The sequence below is a fragment of the Prenolepis imparis genome, unplaced genomic scaffold (genome assembly GCF_030444845.1).
Source record: "Prenolepis imparis isolate NDT839.2.m4 unplaced genomic scaffold, iyPreImpa1.0 SCAF_8, whole genome shotgun sequence".
Lineage (NCBI taxonomy): Eukaryota > Metazoa > Arthropoda > Insecta > Hymenoptera > Formicidae > Prenolepis > Prenolepis imparis.
The window spans coordinates 13,265,198-13,286,245 of NW_028141166.1; the positions used below are offsets into that span (position 1 = coordinate 13,265,198).

At 33.6% G+C, this 21,048-nt stretch overlaps 2 protein-coding genes across 9 annotated transcripts in view; one reads left to right on the forward strand and one right to left on the reverse strand.

The window, feature by feature from the left end:
- LOC145939553 (uncharacterized) overlaps positions 1-4,088 on the reverse strand; it is a 75,662-nt gene extending 71,574 nt beyond the window's left edge. The window contains exon 1 of one of the 2 annotated variants that reach the window (XM_083043952.1): positions 3,612-3,734. The gene's annotated coding sequence lies outside the window, so the exon portion shown is untranslated. Of the gene's footprint in view, positions 1-3,611 lie in introns of both variants that reach the window. The other variant, XM_083043954.1, reaches the window with a different exon arrangement.
- On the forward strand, positions 71-20,379 carry Wwk (anoctamin 8 white walker). Of its 7 annotated transcripts, none has more exons than XM_083043935.1 (17): positions 71-511; positions 6,653-6,738; positions 10,004-10,164; positions 10,251-10,527; positions 10,714-10,902; positions 11,116-11,301; positions 11,529-11,681; positions 12,010-12,145; positions 12,664-12,719; positions 13,602-13,676; positions 13,744-14,058; positions 14,491-14,505; positions 15,670-15,867; positions 16,329-16,620; positions 16,925-17,215; positions 17,353-17,599; positions 17,797-20,379. In XM_083043935.1, exons 1-17 carry the CDS (start codon positions 301-303, stop codon positions 18,419-18,421), a joined length of 3,513 nt encoding a protein of 1,170 aa, XP_082900061.1. In that variant the 5' UTR covers positions 71-300; the 3' UTR covers positions 18,422-20,379. The 7 variants fall into 7 exon arrangements, with proteins under 7 accessions (XP_082900061.1, XP_082900057.1, XP_082900058.1 ...); XM_083043931.1 differs by having other exon boundaries at positions 72-511; positions 16,901-17,215; XM_083043932.1 differs by having other exon boundaries at positions 72-511; positions 16,901-17,215; positions 17,356-17,599.
- The last annotated feature ends 669 nt before the right edge of the window (positions 20,380-21,048 follow it).

The window sequence follows — 21,048 nt, forward strand, 5'->3', positions numbered from 1 at the left end:
TTTCGGCACCGGAAGTGTAGTAGGGGATGCTCACGGAGGGGTCTCACCCGATATACCCGTACGTCGTCATCGTGCGAGTAGACGACTATGTTGCACGGATGGCCACGTAGGCGGCGAAGAGTGAGCAGTGGTGAGACGTAAGGAGGGTAATAGACGGCGGGTGCGGGAAGCGAAGAGCAAGGCGAGGACGCGCGAAAGAGGGAGGGTGGGCGAGAACGACGTAGCGAGACCAGTCACAGTCCAGTTGAGGCGCAAGGGTCCTCCGGCCAAGGACTACGATCCCTGGCGGTCCGGGACATTATGCCAGGCGGCGAGGGGTCCTCGATCAATCTCCTCGACCACCATCGTCAGCATCGCGCGCCCGCGACGGACGAGTGCGCGAACGGCGATGATGTCAGAACCGGGACGAGTACCGGCGCGACCTTCACCAGCACGATGACGAGCGCCCTAACGGGCGACGGTCTTCGGCGCAGAAAGGTCATACACGCGGCCCGAGAGACCCTCGACAAGGGTAAGTCAGAAGCCCCCTTCGTCGCCCTATTTTACGGTACCATCGCGTTCCTTGCTTACGAAACCTCGCGCAACCGCTGCCGTCGTCGCGGGTACCAATCCCGAGTGCCCCGTCGATTCTCCACCGCACTCGGATATCGGGGGATCGATTCTCCTTCCCCAACATGATACCGCCTGCCGCCCGATAAGGCGGAACGCTCTTCGATCCGTACCTGCTTTCGTTCAACGAGGTGATCGCGAAGAATCGAATCGACGTTAATTATCGTGCCATACCGTTTAATTCACGAGTCGAGCTTAGCTACCTCTCTCGATCGCGTACGCATTTCACGTCTCTGATATCATGATAAGTGTGCCACTGGGACACTTATACAGAATGCTAATTTAGTTGTCATAAATAAAAAAAATATCTTGCCGCGCGTTCATTCATTATCAAATTTTCGTAAGAATTTTATATCTGGATGAAACTTTTCATTAGTTTCTGTATGTTTTATTTGTATTTACATTGACTCTTTTATTATGCATACCTTGATTTGTTCCATGTGTCGATTTAATATTTATTATTGAATGATACATGATAATGGATTCAACGAATTCATGTGATTATTTTCGCATTTTTGAATTATTTATCGTTGATATATCTACTAATATGTTAGATGATGTATCTACGAACATGTTGAGACTCATAAATAATACATAAACTGGAGTTCAATGAATTTATGCGGCCTTTGATAAAATGACAAAACGACATCATATTCGATTTACAGTGATGAATATCTTTACAAAAGAAACATGTTTTATGTCATCTTAATCTCTTTTGACGATCGATGTTTTCAGACCGCCATGTTGCAGTTGCATTTTCGAAATGGTTGCTATTATGGCATTTATGTGAATATTATTGTATACATCATCGAAATATTTTCGAGATCGAAATGTCAAATGCAGATGTTTAGTGTTAATTTTTTTCGCAGTAATTACATATATTATTTTAATGCGAAAATAATAGCATAAATTTATAAAATCCATGCATCATATATACACACATATATTATTTTTAATAATAATTAATATTAATGTATAATATTAATATTAATTATTATTAAAATTAATATTAAATTAATATTAATGTATATTAAATAATAAAGCCTCGAAAGCTGGTTTATTTAAAAATGCAAATATATCGGAGATAGCTGCAATCTGCGAAACGCTGCAGCTCCACATCGCCGAATCTTGTCGATTCTCCTACGCTTTGCCAATTTTAACATTCGGTGTATCAAAGATGTTACGTAAGAATATCTCACACGTGGACGGAATATATACATTATATATAGCCAAAATGTTTCGAGCAAAACGCTATTTCCTAAATAATTTCTTACGAAATAATTCGTATATAATTCAATAACAATAATAATAATAATAAAACCATTAAAATCAATGATAATTGATGATTTAATTTCATGAACAACATAAAAACCGCGATAAATCATAGCTAGCTTATAACAAACGTGGAATGTTAACGTATACTGATGTTCAGTTGTTTCAAACACTTCTTATTAATAAACCCAATTTGATTAGCGCTAAGTACACGCGAAGCTAGCTTCAAATTTCAAACTCAACTACATCGAAAACAACGTTAACCCGAATTCGTTTGATGCATAGTAGGGAGACGTAAATATACTATCTGATTATATATGCACATATTCTAAATTTTTTTCTTTTATTTTAAGATTATTTAATTTAATCAATTTTTTATTTTAATATTATTTTATTTAATTTTAATCTGAAGTTTATATCTCAGTTTAATTAATTCGAATTAATTACTATAGAAGAAGATTTTACATTGAGCAAACTTTGGAGTTGCTGCATTTTGTGAACATTCAAAGGGGATGATTTTAATGGTTGTAAAGTTGAAAAGGCATGGAAGATCGCCAGTGTGTGCTCTCAGAAAATGCAGTTCTTAAAAGATATAAAGCGAAGAAGAACGCTTAGCGTTTGTTAACATCGGTCTCAGTTGCGCTGCTCGAATACGGGTTACTCGACCTGTTTTTATGTCACATCACAATTGCGCATTGAACCAAACGATGCGACACATTGTGCGTTACTATGCTGTACGTTATTCACTGATTGCCAACTCGAAATAACATTTACATTGACTTTGAGATAGAAAGTAGAAGATGGCTGCCATTTCCGCGATTTTATATCACAATTTCAATATAAATTTCTGTGATTATCGTTTTCATTGGATACTTGCAATACAACTAAAGTTGGATAATACGAGACAAACACAATTATTTTATGATGCGTTATTACTTATCTAACAATTGTTATCTAAGAAATTTAATCATTTTTCAAAAGGTTTATTGAGCTCTATATGTATAATAGCGGATTTTGTTATTTTTTTCCAATCTTACGTAATATTATAATTTTCTCTTTCTTATTTTATTCCGAAAGACTTGATAAAAATATGAACTTTTGACATTTTATGGCGATTAAGTTAAATTATACCTATAAGATAGATAAAAAGAAGATTTATATACTTCATAAAGTATAACTGCGGTAACTACATTGTTAAAAAAATATTGCAAAAAAAATACGCTTCTACACAACGTGTTCTGAACGAGAGTGTAATATAATGTACATCGTAATATAATCGATTTTCGATTATCAGTTATGAGTTATGATACTACGGTCGTAAAAATACTTTAATACAGGATAATGTATAGTTTAATAAGGCAGGATAACCTTTCAAATCATATATATCGCGCTCTTTATATATTGAACAATAGTTTAATTAATGCTACTGTTATTTCGATAAAATCGCGCCATTTCATTATCATAATGTTTCATTACACAGCAAACTCTAAAAAGAAACTAAATTCAGTTTATTGTATTGTATTTTTTTGTATGAAATTTTTCATTACAGTATTAATATTATATTTTTTACTATGTGATATATTTTTTATTGCAACTTTTTTAATAAAGTTTTTTTTGAAAAATTACGTAACTTGAAAAGAACTTTTATAACGATTGCACTGGCGCCTCCAAACCTTTTGCTATTCGATATCATCAGACTGCAAATGTATACAGAGTTCTCGTGCACTGACCTTATTTTGAGTAAATCGAGTTGATGAAGCATGACGATTTCAGGAAAAAATTCTTGTGTGCCTCACGATGTAGTCGTTTACATGCATCGCCGATTTCGAAGAATGCCGGACGTCTATAATCGTATGCCTGCAAAAAAATACAGAGTACCTATATTAAAGATATAATATTAATAGATGAAGAATATTAATAGATTAAAAGCGTTGTTTAGAAAACAAAAGAAAGTAAATCTCAATTTATTTTTGAATTATTGACGCAGTAGCTTTCCATTAACATTTTTCTTGGGGATTATATGAGGGGAAAAGTGTACACAGAAATCGAAGATTGAAGAGAGCGAAGATCCTTGGACCATTTCATACAATATACACGATACACGCACTGATGTTAAACGCGACGATGTTAAATAATATTCTAACGGAAACGCGATTTTCTACTTCGCAAAACGACCGTGTCCGTAATTTCCGTGTTTTGTACTGCATGTCCGAGATGTAGATAGCGTGCATCTCGCGTGAGAGAGTATATATCTGTATATACATATAGCGGGCGGCTGTGACGTAAAAGGGATTCTCGCTTCCCCTTTTCATCCCCCTCCGAAATGAGATGCGATGGTAGCATTTCAACAACGGTTCATCCGAAGATATTCGGAATGGGGACCTTCTGATGCAGGTTAACCGCGGCGTATATTCTAGATGCACTTGGAGGTGCGAATTTCTGGCCTGATGGTGCTCGCGAGTTATTAATTATTCAGATAGTTCCGCGCGAACGCGCGTTACTACGGCGTACTCGAGTTTAATAATCGACTAATAAAATTAAATTAATAAAATTAACAAAACTTATTAATAAGTTTTAGCATTAAAATCTTTTTCATTCTAATTTTCTGCATATAATACGATATAATGTACTTTAAAACAATTTCAATTTTAAGATGTACATAAATAAATCAATGTTTTAAATAGAACTATTTTTTGTGTTTAATATTACAAGTTACATATTGAACTGATATTCTTTCTTATATTAATTTATCAATTATACTGCTTTTCTCTGAACTATAAATATGAGAGAGAAGAAGAACATAAATATTTTATTATAAGAATATAAAAAGAATAAAAAATATTTTATAAAAAAATTAATTTTTGAAAGACACTAGATGCTGTGACTTGTTTATTATTATACATGAAAATCACAGCTGATACTAACGAAAATCCCAATTTAAATTGTGTTTTTGAACTGGGAAATAAAATGGAGTAACTGAGTTTACATTAGCAATCTTTCAACAACTGTTGGAATTCTGCCATCATTTACGTTACATTGTCTCACTACATTGTTTGGGTAGACTCCAAAAGCAATAATTTAGTGGAAACAAGGGTTCAGAACCTATATTTACTATTGCAGAATACAATGCTACTATTTTTTAATTAATAAAATTTAGTAATTTAAAAAATAATTATAAAATATCAATATTTCATAAATAATTTTCACGAATAGAATATTATAAGATAACGTCAAAACAATTTTATATATATATATATATTCATCTTTCCTTAGAAATTCTAATATTACTTGATAAATTTATCCACGTTTCATTACAATATACCCTGATGAGAGATTTCAAGTTTTGCGGACGACGTAGATGAATGTCTGTGTTCAAACCCATGCTAGATACTTTCAGATACATCCAAAGTAATCACGTACCCTACTTTATCTTCTCGAGGGATTTTTAGTCATTATACGTTTTCGTGTACATGAGATTAATGATCGCATCCCTTTACATAACAGTGTAATGTATCACTCGATTTCCGTTACATATGTTTGGAGAAACTGATTCTTACAACGTCGATTAACTTGAACCGTAGTTTAATTGTTTCTCTGTCCCTTTCTGGAAACTATAGAGGCAATCAAACTACAACTAAAGTCAGCTAGACTGACGTCAGCAGAATCGGATCCAAGCGATGAAATGGCAAAGATAACATTTTACGAATTATATTGTTACAGAAGAACCATATACAAAACTACAATATATATATTATAAAAAATAGTATCTTTATAATTTTCATTTCACTCCATTTTCATCAATTAATCAGAAAATGTGAACGTTTAAAAAATATATTTCCCTTCCTCTCTCTCTCTCTCTCTTTATCAATATAAAAAAAAATTATTTATCATTACCTATTAGCAGTACTACTTATTTACCATTATATTAATATTTCATAGTAACATATCGCTTATAAGAAAAAAAAATGTAAGAAAAGAAAAAATAATAAATATAAACTTGGGATAAAAATGTAAATTCAGACGTAAAATTTCCATAATTGCTATATCCTTCAGATAATTCTCATAAAAGAATCCTCTTTTTCTATTAAAAATACGCGCGTGCTCGTTTATCACTGTAACGATTTGTAAAATTCTTAATACATTTTATCGAGAAATATATACCTAGTCTATTTCAGGGACCGCCATTTAATGTTGCAATATGCATAAATTTATTTTCTTGATAAAGAGGTCATGGTTCAGTTTGCAATAATTCAAAAGTCGATTTTTTAAATAAATATGCACCTACGCTAAGTTAAAGCGATTTATGGTACAATTAATAAAATAAAATATCGCACGTGTCATATTATATATAAATAGTCAGAAAAGCTAAATTTTGGACGCAGACAAAGAATTGAAATTAGAAATTGCTAATATTCACCGATAACTGAATAGTATTCCAAATAACATTCCAAACATTTCAAATACACGAGCATTTAATTTCTTTCAAAATAATTAAAAAATTTATATTAAAATACTTCGGAATTCTACACAAAAAATACAAAAATTTTTAATAAAATAATGGAATGCATAATATATTTTATAATATTTAAAATATTATCGCGTGGATTTTTATATCTATTGGTGAAAATAAAAACGTGGCAATTGATAGCATCAAACATTCAATTCAGGAAAAAATTATTTTAAGATTTTCAATTTTGAATACAAATACATTATATCTATCTAATACGAATTTATCATATCTCAATGGTTACACATGTATTTCTCTTTACAGCATCCCGTCTTCTAAGACGAAAAATACCATGTACAGGCCATTTAATGACCCCCCGCCGCCTATGGATTCAAAAGGTTCCTACTCAGGTATGTAACTTTATATATTATTTCAAATAAATTATATATATGTGTATATAATAGTATTTTTATACACTCCCTGCAATAACTATTTACATAAGTCAATTATCAAGTTTAAGTAAAATACTAAAATATGAGTTTATACGCTATATACATTTTACTCCGATCATTTCTACGAGTTTATGATACGCGAATGCTTTGTGATGAAAAGTAATGCTAGCCTTCTCGACTTGTAATACAATAACACACTCGTAAAATATTCTTTTTATGCTCGATTGTTACGATCACTGCGATAACGGTAGTTCTAGGTCTACTTTTATTAACAATATATATTCAAGTATCTCTATTTTTTCTCCGTGTACGTGACTATCTTGCATCAATTGTAATATATAATGCGATGCGACGATATCACCGCAAATATAGCAACTAATCCGAAAAGGAAAATGTTTGACACAAATAATAAGAATACGGAGATTTTATTTTACATATAAAAATAAATAAAAATAAGTAAAAATAAATAAATTAATTTTTTGAATTGATTCATGCCGATGATTTGAATTGATTATAACGTGAGTAACAATTATTAAAGAATGTAGTTTTATGGAGGTAATAATATCGACTTTACACACATTAAGCCATTAGTGGATATCGAAGAAGTTCGCGTGTACTGCGACGTTTACTCCGAAGCTACATTGTTGATTTTATGCTATTCTGTTTGTCTTTTACTATTCCCGTCTTGAATTGTGCGGGTTCGATTCTTGTCGTGTCAGCACAATGTGAGGTGAATTTATCTTGGATATATTATTTTATGTAATATAAAATGTTCTGAATGTAATTGTATTAAATTCTAACGATATGTTATATATATTTTCAAAAAGTATCATATAAATCCTGTTCAAAATAGTTACATAACTACTTATAAAAGATTTAAATCTTTATTAACGCTTTAACAAATTAGAAGCTTAATATGAAATAAAAAGAAGATATTTTCAACAAAATAAAAGAAGATATTTAAAATAAAAATAATATTTTAATTTTATAATAGCTTTATTTGTCACAATAATTCTTAATCAATTATCTATATGAGTTTATTTTAACATTGCATAAAATATATAATCGGAAGAATTTAACTTTAAAGATCTTTGAAAAACAGCGCGAAACATCAATATCGAACTTATTCGAAAAGCTATTCTGAGAAGATAATGTATATATATAGTATAAAAAATATTATTTTTACTTCAAGTATTTTGTTTTATTTTTTCAAGAGTCACTCTTGATATTAGTTTGTAAGTTTTAATATTATAACATTAAATATAAAACTTTTATATATCTTGGAATTATATAACTACCTTGAACAAAAAATCTAAGATCTATAATATTTTTCATTCTTGAAATAATGTCCTCAACAAATTGTCAAAGTTCTTGATACTCGTTATAAGGCATTCTGTATATAAGTATCGTATCGTCTCTGCACGATTCCCTCTTATTGTCTTTTCAAGTAGGTCATCACCGTATAACAATTATAGTGCATTGCAGCTTCAATGACTGTGATGCACAATACTTTATCGCGTATCACCAGGCATGCTTACTTATTGCGTGCGAAATGTGATCATTCACTTTGTTGCTGCTATTTACCGATTTCACGTAACTTTGCCAGTGTTATTAAGTGATGCGTGATCTATTTTCAAACTGAAATGCATCTCTCACATATGGAAATAAACGTTATGTTTGTGTTATATCGAAGCTTCAGAAATTATATTTTGCGATATATTAATATCAAATTTTTCCAGCTTTCATTATAATATTTTGTCACGTAATGCTTTCACGTAAGAAATATACTGATTCTTTTAAAATTAACGATATTATTTATGTTAACTCTGATGAGGCTTACTTAATACTATCCACGTTATTAAATAATTCTTCCACATGTCAAGTAAAGTCATTTGCTTAATTTTAAAGAGAAAACTATGCAAATGCAACAGGTATCGTGACATGCAATGTTATCTAAAGAATCTGCATATTACGCATTACTCATAAGTTAATGATTTTTTTAACGATATTCGTTTTTACCATTTAGAATAAATATTTTTGCATATGAACAGAAATCATGCATATACATTTTTGAAATATTTTCATTGTAACGTATTTCTTACGACACGTAGATAATACAATGTACCGTGATTTTTGTCGATTAAGTAAGATGAGAAAAATTATTGCGTCATTATATAAGATCTTTAGTTTAATCTTATTAATTATGTAAGAGATAAATGTCTCGTTTTGATAGTTTAAATATTAAGATAATTTCTTGTGCAAGGAGTTGATTAATTGCACATGTGTAACTATTTCTTTTTCCCGACTAATAATAGTTTCTACGTCTAATCTTTACACTCGAATCAGCATAAGTTGGCTGATATCCAAATAAAATTGTATAGCGCTTGCTATTGCCAATCCACGTACGATACCCCGATAACACGGCTGACCTAGTAATGTACGTAACTACTTGGCCACCCCACCAAACCTTCGAGAGGTTTTCTCGATCGTTTGAGATCATTAATATTTCACGAAACGACGTGAAGGATCGTTGAACTATTTCTTAAAAAAACGTATGCGGATCTAATCAATCTATATAATGATCCAATAAAAATTCAAATTTTTTTCTTTGTGAGCCTTTGTACATAAAATTAAATCGAAATTTGTTTCTGAAATTAATAAATTAATAATTATAAATAATTCCGAAATTAATAAATTACAACATCGTTCGTTATTCAGTATAAATATATGCAAAAATTACTTTTTTTATTACGTATTTCAGTTGCATTAAGTGACATTTATGAAATTATAATGTCAAATTTGATTTTGGAATTTCAAAAATAATAATAATACATAAAAGCAAATGCTATATAAGTTCATAGTGCAGGACCTAAGTACGAAAAATAAAATATTTAATAATGTAATTTAAAGAAAAATTAAATAGAAATTTTAACATACACATGTGTATATACATATATATGTATATATCTCAAAAACAGATATTTAGTATTATTAAAATATATGTAATACTGGTTGTAATTCTAATATAGGCATAGAAATAAATTATAATTCGAGTAGAAATTGTAATTTCGAGAGAAATGTGTTAGTAATTATTTATATAAAGTTTCATATTTAAATCCTGTTTAACTTATATTTACTGTTTTAATACATTTTTTAAATCCAATTATATTTTAGTGCGCAAACTGCGCACAAAAAAAAAACTTAATAATTCGACTTTTTTCAGGAATGCGACGTAGTCATGATGTTCCCTAGCGGGGCGAATGACGAGAGCTTGATGTGGTTTTTAGGACGGCTTCGGGCTGGAACCCCGGGGTTAATAGTTCACGTGCGACATCATGCGTCATCGGACAGTTACGGGTTTTACATTACGGCACCTTTCGGAGTGTGAGTATCCGATTTTCAGATTAAACTTTAATGAAAGCGCGACACAGAGCGTACAATCGAATAGCTTTAACTCCATTGGCTCGCAGTTTACTAAAGGTTGCTGAGGAAGTGCATCTACCGAAAGCCCTACGACAGGAATTTGGTGGTGGATTGAAAGAGTTTGTCGGCTCTGAGGCCAACTGCTTCGAGGGCAGTGACGACGAGATCCGATTTTTCAGTACCCAAGAAAGACAGTCTCTAGTGCTGCATCTGCTTCACACCTTGAGAGCGGGCCCGCATGACCTCCACAGTTTGTCTGGTCTTAAGTTGGTGGAAGGTCAAGCGATTGTTCCAAAGTGCATTTCATCCGGTATTATTTCTCAGGTGCGATATATATATATATATATATATATATAATATTATTATATACATATAATAATATTAATACATATAATATTTATATATACATATAATTCGATCATTTGCCTCATCCGTATCTCTTCGAGTCTCTTCTTCATCGAAATAGAATAGATACTGTTACTCTCATTACTTAATTTTTTTTCTCGTCAGGTCTTCCCTCTTCATGAATTGCCCGCGTTAGAAAAATTGCAACGAAACTGGGTTCGCGCGTTTTTTAGCCCACAGCCTTTGGACGTCATTTGTAAATACTTCGGGGTGAAAATCACTATGTACTTTGCCTGGCTCGGCCACTACACCACCGCTTTAATCGTTCCAGCTGCAGTGGGTGTCATATACTGGGTATGTATGCGTTTCGCATATACAATTCGAATAAAATAAACAATAAAAATAAAAATGTACATATGGAGCAAGCGTGTAAAATGCTAACATTTATTGATATTTAATAAATAAAGCAAAATTTAATTTGCAGAATAAACTGATTTTCAGTCAATAAGATATTTTGAGACTTGAAAATGTAAGAACCTTAGTAAGTATCATATTCTGACTATTTAGGTCGGCATCATCGGCAGGAACCAAGCGGTGGAGGACGTGGCCTACGTTCTGTTTTCGGTGTTCAATGTGATATGGGCTACCGTATACTTGGAAACGTGGAAAAGGAGAGGCGCAGAACTGGCGTACAGGTGGGGCACTTTGGATCAGAGGGACGATTTATTGGTCGAGCCTAGACCTCTGTTTACAGTAAGAACCTTTCAAACATTCTTAAGCACCCCGATATCGGCATGGTAACGCCGTAGCGTGCTAATTCAGCGTTGACACTTGCACAGTGCTATGAGAATAGATACGCTTTCGCTATCGTTTTAACCGAGAATATAGCAAATACCACGGAGGGGTTTTAACAAACGAAAATTTATTTATAAGGAGAAGCTCGAAGTTCGATACTCAATTACGATTCTAACTTTGTTAAGGGAACCCTGGAAATCTCACCGGTTACAGGAAGAATGGAACCAACGTATCCCAGATGGCGTAGGAATATGTTTCGGTATTTCGTGAGCGTGCCTATCATCGCAATCTGTTTACTCTTCGTCTTCATCGTTATGATATTAAGTTTACAGATACAGGTATAGAATCGCACAGAATCACGTTGTAAACTACATATTATACGATTAATTACTACTTAAAAAATATTTAAAATAATTATTCAAATTATTCCCCAAAAAATCCGACAACACTTCGATATAGAAAAGCAATATAAATATAAAAATTGTTTTATTTTAAGATTCATAAGACCAAAAGATAAATAAATGTATAAAGTTCAGAGCGAATAAATATATAATTCACTCTGCATTTTTATGAGATACAGAAACTGTATAGAAAATTGTACGAAGAAAATGTATATAGAATTTGTACTAATAAATCGTTTAATTTGTTTTTGTTGCAAAATCGCAGGATTGGTGGGACGCGCATCTTGAATCTGGAGGTTACGGATTCTGGCTTAGTTACGTGCCAAAGGTTTTGCTCGCGGTGGTCATCGCATTGATGGATGAGGCGTACTTCAAGGTCGCGGTGTGGTTAAACGATTTGGGTATGTATGCCAATATAATAATCGATTCCCTACACTTCAACACATCTCTCTCTCTCTCTCTCTCTCTCTCTCTCTCTCTCTCTCTCTCTCTCTCTCTATCCCTCTATTTCTCTCATCTTCTCTATAACTATAACTATCTCTATCTCTCTCTCTCTCTCTCTTTCCCTATCTCTTTTTCTTTTGACCTAATCGTATCTCCATGCGACTCAAAATACGAACAATTGCCATTTGCCGACTCTTCTCCGCATCGATTTGTGTATTTTACATACGATACACTACGCACGTTTAGTTCAAGAGCATATAGCATATACTTGCGATAATTTTTCCACGGCTTAGCTTCTTCTAGAGAATAATTGGAAGATTATGTAACAAAAACATTTACATTAAAAATTGTTGTTCTGTTTTTTTGTTTAACTAAACCTGTGAGATATATAATATAGATACAGTTTCATTTTCATTTAAATCTTGGAGAGCGTTTATAGTAGATAGTATTTGTAATTTTTATGTGTTGGACGCAGAAAACTATCGACTAGACACCGAGTACGAGAATCATCTGATCTACAAAGTGGCACTGGTAATAAGACGAACTCTCCATTTTCAATTAATAGAATATCAATGTTGTGTTAGACGTTGTACATATATCCTTCTCTAATTAAACACAATAAATAACATTAGATCAGTGTAAAACTCTACTATTTTCTTTATATTACAAAAATATAATTGATTAGTCATATATCAAGTTAAGAATAAATATCTAAAATCAACGCGATATAATTATTAGTAATTAATAATATCATAGTTTGCCTGAGTCACTGAACTTAATATTAGTTTCATGTATATTTATTTTTATATTTCTTATTTATTTTATTATTATATTTATTTTTTAGTATATTAGATATCTTATATATTTGAATTTTATCTCAGAGACATAATGAAATTTTTTCTTTGTGAAATATACCTCTAAAAAATACAATACTTATAAAATAAACTACAAATTAAAGTTTTATAGTATTTGTTCAGGAAAAAATTAATGTAATATAGAAATTATTAAAGCATTTATAAATAGAGATAGAAACAATTTTGCTAGTGCAGTTTGCAATTTAATCTAAAATAATTTGCGATCCAGGCAAACATGTATAGCCTAAATGAAAACAAATGACAAGTTTCGTTAATTTTAGAAATGATATTTAAAGATTACTCGTATATTTAGAGATGGACGTATGAAAAAATACAATATAGATTTTAAGTTTTTTGTTTTAATGCCTGCTCTGGCTGTCTCTGTCGCTGCATGAACATTCTATTCGCAAAAGAACACTTTTTTGCTTAATTATTTTACGTCATAGATCATATATTCGTATAATTGCGCTTTTATGTGAATTTATGTACATACGATGTGTATGTTAAAATGCCATATTGCCAGTTCTATATAATCTATAACGACCATCCTATATTTCAGTTTCAGTTCGTAAACTCCTTCCTATCGCTGTTTTACATCGCCTTCTATCTTCAAGATCAAGAGAGACTCAAGGAGGTGATAATTCAATTATTTCTCTCGCGAAGCGTTATAATCACATTGAGAATATGAATATTCGTTTCAGCAATTGGCGGCTTTACTCATAGCTCGTCAAGTGATCGGTAATCTAAAGGAATCCGCGGTACCGTATGTGATCGAGCAGTTGCGATTGGCGCGGCTGAGTTTCGAGCTGTTCGGAGCCTTGAGTCCTAGCGAAGCGAGGCCGCCTCCGAGTCAAAAAAGCGAAGAGGTACAGGGCGATAAGGACAACGAGGAGAAAGAAGATCGGCCCGACAACAAATCGAAGCAACCGCGAAACGTCAGCCAGGCAGAACTGGAGAGTTCCCTCTACAGAGTAGGGCATCCCACTAATTCTCTACTTAGTGACATTACGTTCAAGGTTTGGTCTAGATTTAGCCAATTTAAGTTGTTTCTTTTCTCTCGGAGCACTCCGCCACACATGCATATTGATCTTGAAGTACTCGCAAGCGAAATGGAAGCCCATCGGTACTCGTTTATTGAGCTATTATATTTAATGGGTCCTTCAGCCACCCCCGTCAAGGTTTCTTCTCCTTGAGCAGGTTTCCGTTCTCGACGTTCCGAGTGACTCAAACACTTCACATCATACAGATCGAATTATCTCGCCCTTTAGATTTTTCCGTTCGTTCTCTCCGTTCGGATTGCACTCTGTGCACTCAATTGCATGACGACAAAGCTGAATTATAATTAATAGTAATGCTAATGTCACGTTGCGTTTGTCGGTCGTTTCTTTTTTTGCAGAATTTTAATGATTTCTTTCCTGTTTTACACCCATCCCATCAACGACGCACAGGTATCTACTAGAAAGGTAATATCATACTCGTCCTATCATTAAATTTCAATCTTTTCCGTCACGAACAATCGCCATTTGTCTCATATACATATTATACAATTTTGGCTATTTATTGTTGTATGCCAATAATTATAGCGATATAATAAAATCAAAATATTACTGAATAATTTTGAAGAAAATTAAATATTATTAAATATATCAAATCTATTATTTTCTTTCCTATATTAGAAAAAAAGTTAAGTTAATTTAATTCTAAATATTTATGTATTTTCTTCATAAAATAACTTCGTAATAGAAATTTTTGCAAACACGGCAAGTTACGTGACCGAAAGATATAAACAGAATTCTCATGGCTTATCATGCAAAGCCCGTGTTTATAATTTGTGTTTTGCTAGAATTTGATTTCCTTTAATGTATGCACGATCTATGCCCAATACACAATATATATAATCTTTAGTGTTTCAATTATCTAAAGACAAGCAATGGATGTGTTTTTTGTATTTTGAGCAGGTATTTATAACAGACGAGTTTTTTGTTAGTATCGTGTTAATCATATATTTCTAATATTAAGTGAACTTTTATTATTTATTTCACATTGCCAAATCGTCAAATTAAGGCCTATTTAGACGATCTATAATTTGTGACACACTCAAAATTCACGACAGAAGTTTATTTATAATTCTATATCATGTTTTATGTATATGTGTATTCTGAGATATTTTGATTTGTATATACATATTTCACGTGTGTTTAAATGTATTTTCTGTAATACACGAGACGTAAAATTTTTAAATAGAATTCTGTTTTTAATTTTGTCGTAAATTGTACATATATCATCTAAAAAGGCCTTTTGTCTAAATGTTTTTTATTAATTCTTTGTGTGTATATGCAATGAACTAAGTCCACAAACTATATTATATGAATAAAAGTTCTAATTTATATTGATGTATAAAAAATTTATCTATATATACTATCTATATATTTGTGTAGTCTAAAGATAAAAAATATTTAATTACCTGTTTTATTTTGATCGAAATAATCGAATATATATAAAACAGATTATTAATATATATTTATTAATATATAAGACAGGCGAGTCAGAGAAAACATTTATGATAATTACTAACAATAAGATTGCTTGTCTGTACAAGCTAATAAATAATTATTTTTAATTTACAGTACGACGGGGCGTTTTCGGAGCATTTGGAAATGTTATCGCAACTGGGATATGTCTGTCTCTTCTCTTCAGCCTTTCCATTAGCTGCGATGGCCGCTTTGCTTGGAAATTTACTCGAATTACGCGGTGACGCATTCAAATTATGTTTCGTGCTTCAACGACCTTTCGGGCGCAGAGTTTCGAATATCGGTACATGGCAAGTAAGTGAAGAGCAATCTTTGACAGCTTATGCACGTGGACACATAAATTTAAAAGTTAATTTAACGCGCGAAAATAATAATAGAAAGATTTATATAATTATTTATTCTGATCTTTTTCTCTCTTTTGTTCATGAACATATATTAATTTTTTTATTGCATAGTTGCTCATTTGTCTTTACAGAAAGTGCATAAATAATTTTCTTACGTTTGATAAAATCTTAAATATATTATTATTATTAATCTTTATTGGAAAATTATTATTGCAATTATAGAAACAAAAATAAAGTATTGAATGACGGAAATAGCTGTAACTCAGAGACAAGATTGGAAAATAAACATCTTCGTAAATTTTTATTGTTATTTTTGTTTCAAATTTATCTATGAAGTTATGCTCGCATATTAAATATAAATTAAAAATAAAGTTAAGCACAAATGATACAAGTTTAATTTTGCAACTTTAGAATGCCATGGAAGCGATGGGTCTGGTCGCTATTTTAGTGAATTGTGCCCTGATTGGATTAAGCGGGCAGGTACAACGAATGTTCCCAGAGATGTCGGCGACGCAAACAATCTTATTAATCGTAGCATTGGAACATATAATGTTCGCTATTAGATTTGTGATTATTTGCGCGATTCCCGACATACCTCATTGGGTCGCTACCGAGATGGCTAAAGTCGAATTTTTACGACGCGAGGCAGTACGAAGATTATCCTCGACCCCGTCACCGGAACAACAACCAACAACAGTGATAGGTACATAATTCATCTTCATATAATGTTCATTCATATATGTGCATTGTCTAACACATCACACATATAATTATTATTTTATGTGTACTTCATGAAAATCATGTCTTTGTATCCTATTTTCGTCTCTTCCGATTCGATAACCGTTTTTAATTTTTTAACTACCAGCCTATCCAGTGCCAGTTCATGAATGATTCGCTCTCTATCAGCAAGAAAGTGCTAATCGCTTTGCCTGTCGCATTTACATCCTCCCTCCCATCACCTATTTAATTTCGCTCGAACTCAGGGAGATTCGTGGTGAGTCCAGCAGACGGAGAAAGCGAAGAGCAACATTTGCTCTCCGAACGCACCGGTTTCGCGACCACGTCCAGTCAAGCGGACACTCCGACCCTGGCTTCGACCGGTCATACACCTAGTGGACCGACAACGCCTAGTGCCACGTCGGTGCCGAGGATCTCGGAAACACCACCCACGGCCCTGACACCCTGCAGCGGCGGAAGTAGCAGCGAGACCAGCCCGTTCCCACCCGAGAGCAATTCCAGCAATATCACTCGCGATATTCGTAATACGCCGAGATGTTCCATACCCGGAGGCGAACGAGGTTCGATTCGAGCAATTTTATAAATTTAAAAAAGATCAATAAACTGCTTAAATTATTCTAATTAAAATTGTTAATGTGTCACGCTCAGAAACGTTATCAATTCGATAATTCTGTTATATTGACGAGAGATCTTTCAGTAGGACGACGTTCGAGGGATTGGTTGACCAACGAACCAGATAGCCATCATTTAACTATTGGACCACACGGCGGTGTTGACTGGGTACGTCGATTAGGTCTAGAGTCCGGTGGAAGGAAATCCAGCGATTCCGAAATCACTGGTGCCAGTGCAGTGAGCGGACGGGAGGAGGAATTAACTTTGCACAGATCGACCGACTGCATCGTTTCCAAAGAGCTCGCATCTTCCTCAGATAGCGATCTTCTCAGGTACGGAAGAAAAAATCTCGAAATGTACTGTACACGTAACGTAATTTTTTTCTACTAGACGCGAGGTTGATTTCTTTTATCACGCAATCTTAATATATTTTTTTTTATTTCTCACGATATATAGAAATTTTTTAAGTCTTTTATGTTTTTCTTATTGCTTTTACATTTCGATACTAACGTCAGTTTCACGCTTAAAGGTCGGCACCACCCTGGCTCCCACCAACGACTCACAGAAGCCAGAAATTCCGTTTTTCGCCAGAAAAGGAGAAGGAACGTGAGAGGACGGAGAAACAGCAATATCAGCAGCAGCATCATCCGCGAGAAACGACGCACGATCGCGAACGCGAACGTGAACGTGAACGTGAACGCGAACGCGAGCGAGAACGCGAGCGAGAACGCGAGCGAGAACGTGAACGCGAACGTGAACGCGAACGTGAACGCGAACGTGAACGCGAACGCGAACGTGAGCGGCAATCCTACCTCGCCGAGAAGGAGAAGGACTCGAGCGGTCTGTCAGACTCCAGCAAGACGATCTCGAGTCAGGAAGAGGAGAAACCGACGACGAAGGAGGATCGGGAGGCGAAAAAGACACGCGTCAAGCAAAGCCTGATGAAGCGGGCGCGCTCCGTGGCGATCTTCTCGTTGAAATTGAAGGAACGTCGCGCACGGGAGGCCGAGCTCAAAGCCAAGGAAGCGGAAAGAGAGGCCAGGTGGCAACAACCGCAATCCTGCGTCGGCGGCGAACTCTCGTGCATCCCCATAGAAAAGCTTATCTCCGTGGACGACATTGCAGCCATGGAAATACGTCGAATGAATCATTAGCCGCTTGACTTGTCTTTCTCACACATTTTCGTTTTTCTCGCTACGTAGAGAGCCGTTCGTGTACCGCGACGCGTGAATGCATTAATGCCAACACGATGGTGAAATTTAGACGAAAAAAATCGCGATGAAGAGAGAGAGAGAGAGAGAGAGAGAGGAGATACTTTGGCGATCGAAAGAAAGAAGAGGCGCACAATTTGTGAAGCATACAAGATCTTAGACATTTCATTTAGAGAAACTTCCGACAGCGATTCCTAGACTCAGGGCATCGAACCGCAGCTCGGTTCGGTTCCAAAATTAAGCAGACAGATATGGGATATTCTTAAAGAATCTATGATAATGTTTCACAATGTTTCACAAACTAAAAATTCTCAAATATTGTGTTGCTTCAAACAATGTGACAAATGAAAAAAGGAAAAATGGAGTAAAAATACGAATTTCTCTTAATTTGACAGAATAATTTTATAAAATAAAAATTGCAAATTATATATTGGCCTTTTAATAAAAAAAATGAAAAAAAGCTTTTAAAAATTTAATAAAATAATTTTATAGAACGCGAAAAGATTGTATGTATGTACTATTAATTTTCCAATAAATAAATAAAATAATGAATTTTGTTGATTTTAAAGACTTTTTAATCTGATTTTTAGAAAGCTTTTAAATTAACCATAAATAAATTATTAAAACATTGAATTATATTGGACAGTTTGGTTCGCAACATATATTGTATAAAGTTTATATTATAAATTCTTTTCTCCGAAACACAGCTCTGAATATATCTATCGCAATAATTTTAATTTCGCATCGATTCGATGCCCTGTTAAATGGCACATTCTCCTAGCTTAGATCGCTCGTAGATTGTTGAATCATAAAAAAAAGAGAAAAATACGTCCCATTTGTGCCGTCAGGATTTTACGCCGAAATTGAATTATCCTCAGCTTCTCTATAATGGAATCCGGATGACGCAGTGTCGCACACGATCTATGATTATCGCGGAAAAAAAAGAAAACCAGGACGCTCTCAACAACCGCGAGATTCTTTCAGAGAAAGATTGTAAGTCGAGAAGATTGTAAGTATCCGATTACTTGCTGAAGAGCGAGCATCGGCGCAAAAAAATTCAACGAAAACGGAGGAGGAAACTTTGTTGTTGTTGCGGTATATATATATATTATATATAATAAATATATAATAAGTTGTTAATTAATCTTAATAAAAATTCTAGGCATTAATGGGTAAAACGAACCTTTTGCTGAATAGAGATCTCTACGAAGGCATATCACGTTGTCGAGACCATCCGCGTCACCACCACAGCCTCTCACGTTTCGTATCCTCAGTAAGGTCGTCCTTATTCAAGCTCGGACACGTGGATGCACTGCAGATGCAGGACGAATTCGCGACACTTATATTGGCGATGAGATACAGCGCAATGGCACACGCGAAGCTGTCCTTCGTCCTGTTTCAAAAAAAGAAATAAAAACGAATGAAATGATGATGTAGAGACCGTTTTTTGTATATAGTGAAAAATGTTACGCAGATTGTAAAATCGGTTTTCATGGCCTAGCCACACGTCCCCGTCCGCGGCTGAACTTTAGCGCAGAATTGTTGAATATCACACACAAATATACATACATATAAGAATAAACATACACACACACACATACATATACACAGATACATGAATCACATTTTATTACATTTACGAATATATTGTTAGCGTTAGATTAACCATTAGATGCATCCACATTGAGCACCGTTGAGCAAACCGATGATAATCGCATTGTATACTTAGCGTATCCTTCGGAAATTTGCGAAACACACGAGTGCATTAGATGCAAAATCGATAGATTAGCCGCTTTCGTAAAGGCAGGTCGAAATAAATTCAGTCCGAAGCATCTGTGTTTGTTAGATGTTTTGTATAAAACAAAGAGAAATTGAGTCAATAAAAAAATATTCTACAAAAACCGGCGCGAAAATGTACAATTTTCTTTCCTTTTGTTAAAAAAATAATACATGAAAAGAATAATATACATAAAAAAAAAGAAGAAAGTTTTTAATTGTTTTTTTTTAGATATAAAAATATAATAATTTTTGTTTAAATATGCGTAAAGATCCAAGAAAGTTTCGAATATATTTTCAACAAATTTGCCAATTTTATTTAATCTTAATTATTATTACCTTTTTCGTAGAAATAAAAGAACGCGGAAATAGTTTAGATTTTTAGATATTACGAAAACAGAGTAAAAATAGATATTTCAAATGCGCAAAAGAGATTCAAATATATATTTTCAACAAATTATTAATTTTATTTAGTCTTAAATTAAAGTAAAAATCTCGTAGAAAGAAAAAGCAGCAATGAAAGTCCAATATATATTTATGCTTCGGTATATCAAATATATTACCTGCGTAAATTGTTATGTTGCACGTAATTGTTTAGATATGACGGAAACGGTAAAAACAGATTTTTCAAATGCGCGAAGATCTAAGAAACTTTCAAATATACTTTCAACGAACGTTTCCAATTTTATTTAGGGCCGGTTTCACCATCTCCGATTAACTCAATCGGCCGATTAAACTATATCTCTGTCTCTTTTCGGATGCGTTTTTAAAAAGAGACAAAGGCCTGTTTCCAC

Excerpts from the sequence above, each read along its gene's own strand:
- Wwk (XM_083043931.1), top strand. The coding sequence starts at position 301 with ATGCCAGGCGGCGAGGGGTCCTCGATCAATCTCCTCGACCACCATCGT. Across the intron at positions 12,720-13,601 it reads TGATCTACAAAGTGGCACTG|TTTCAGTTCGTAAACTCCTT; the intron begins GTAATAAGACGA and ends CCTATATTTCAG. Across the intron at positions 16,621-16,900 it reads ACAACCAACAACAGTGATAG|GGAGATTCGTGGTGAGTCCA; the intron begins GTACATAATTCA and ends GCTCGAACTCAG.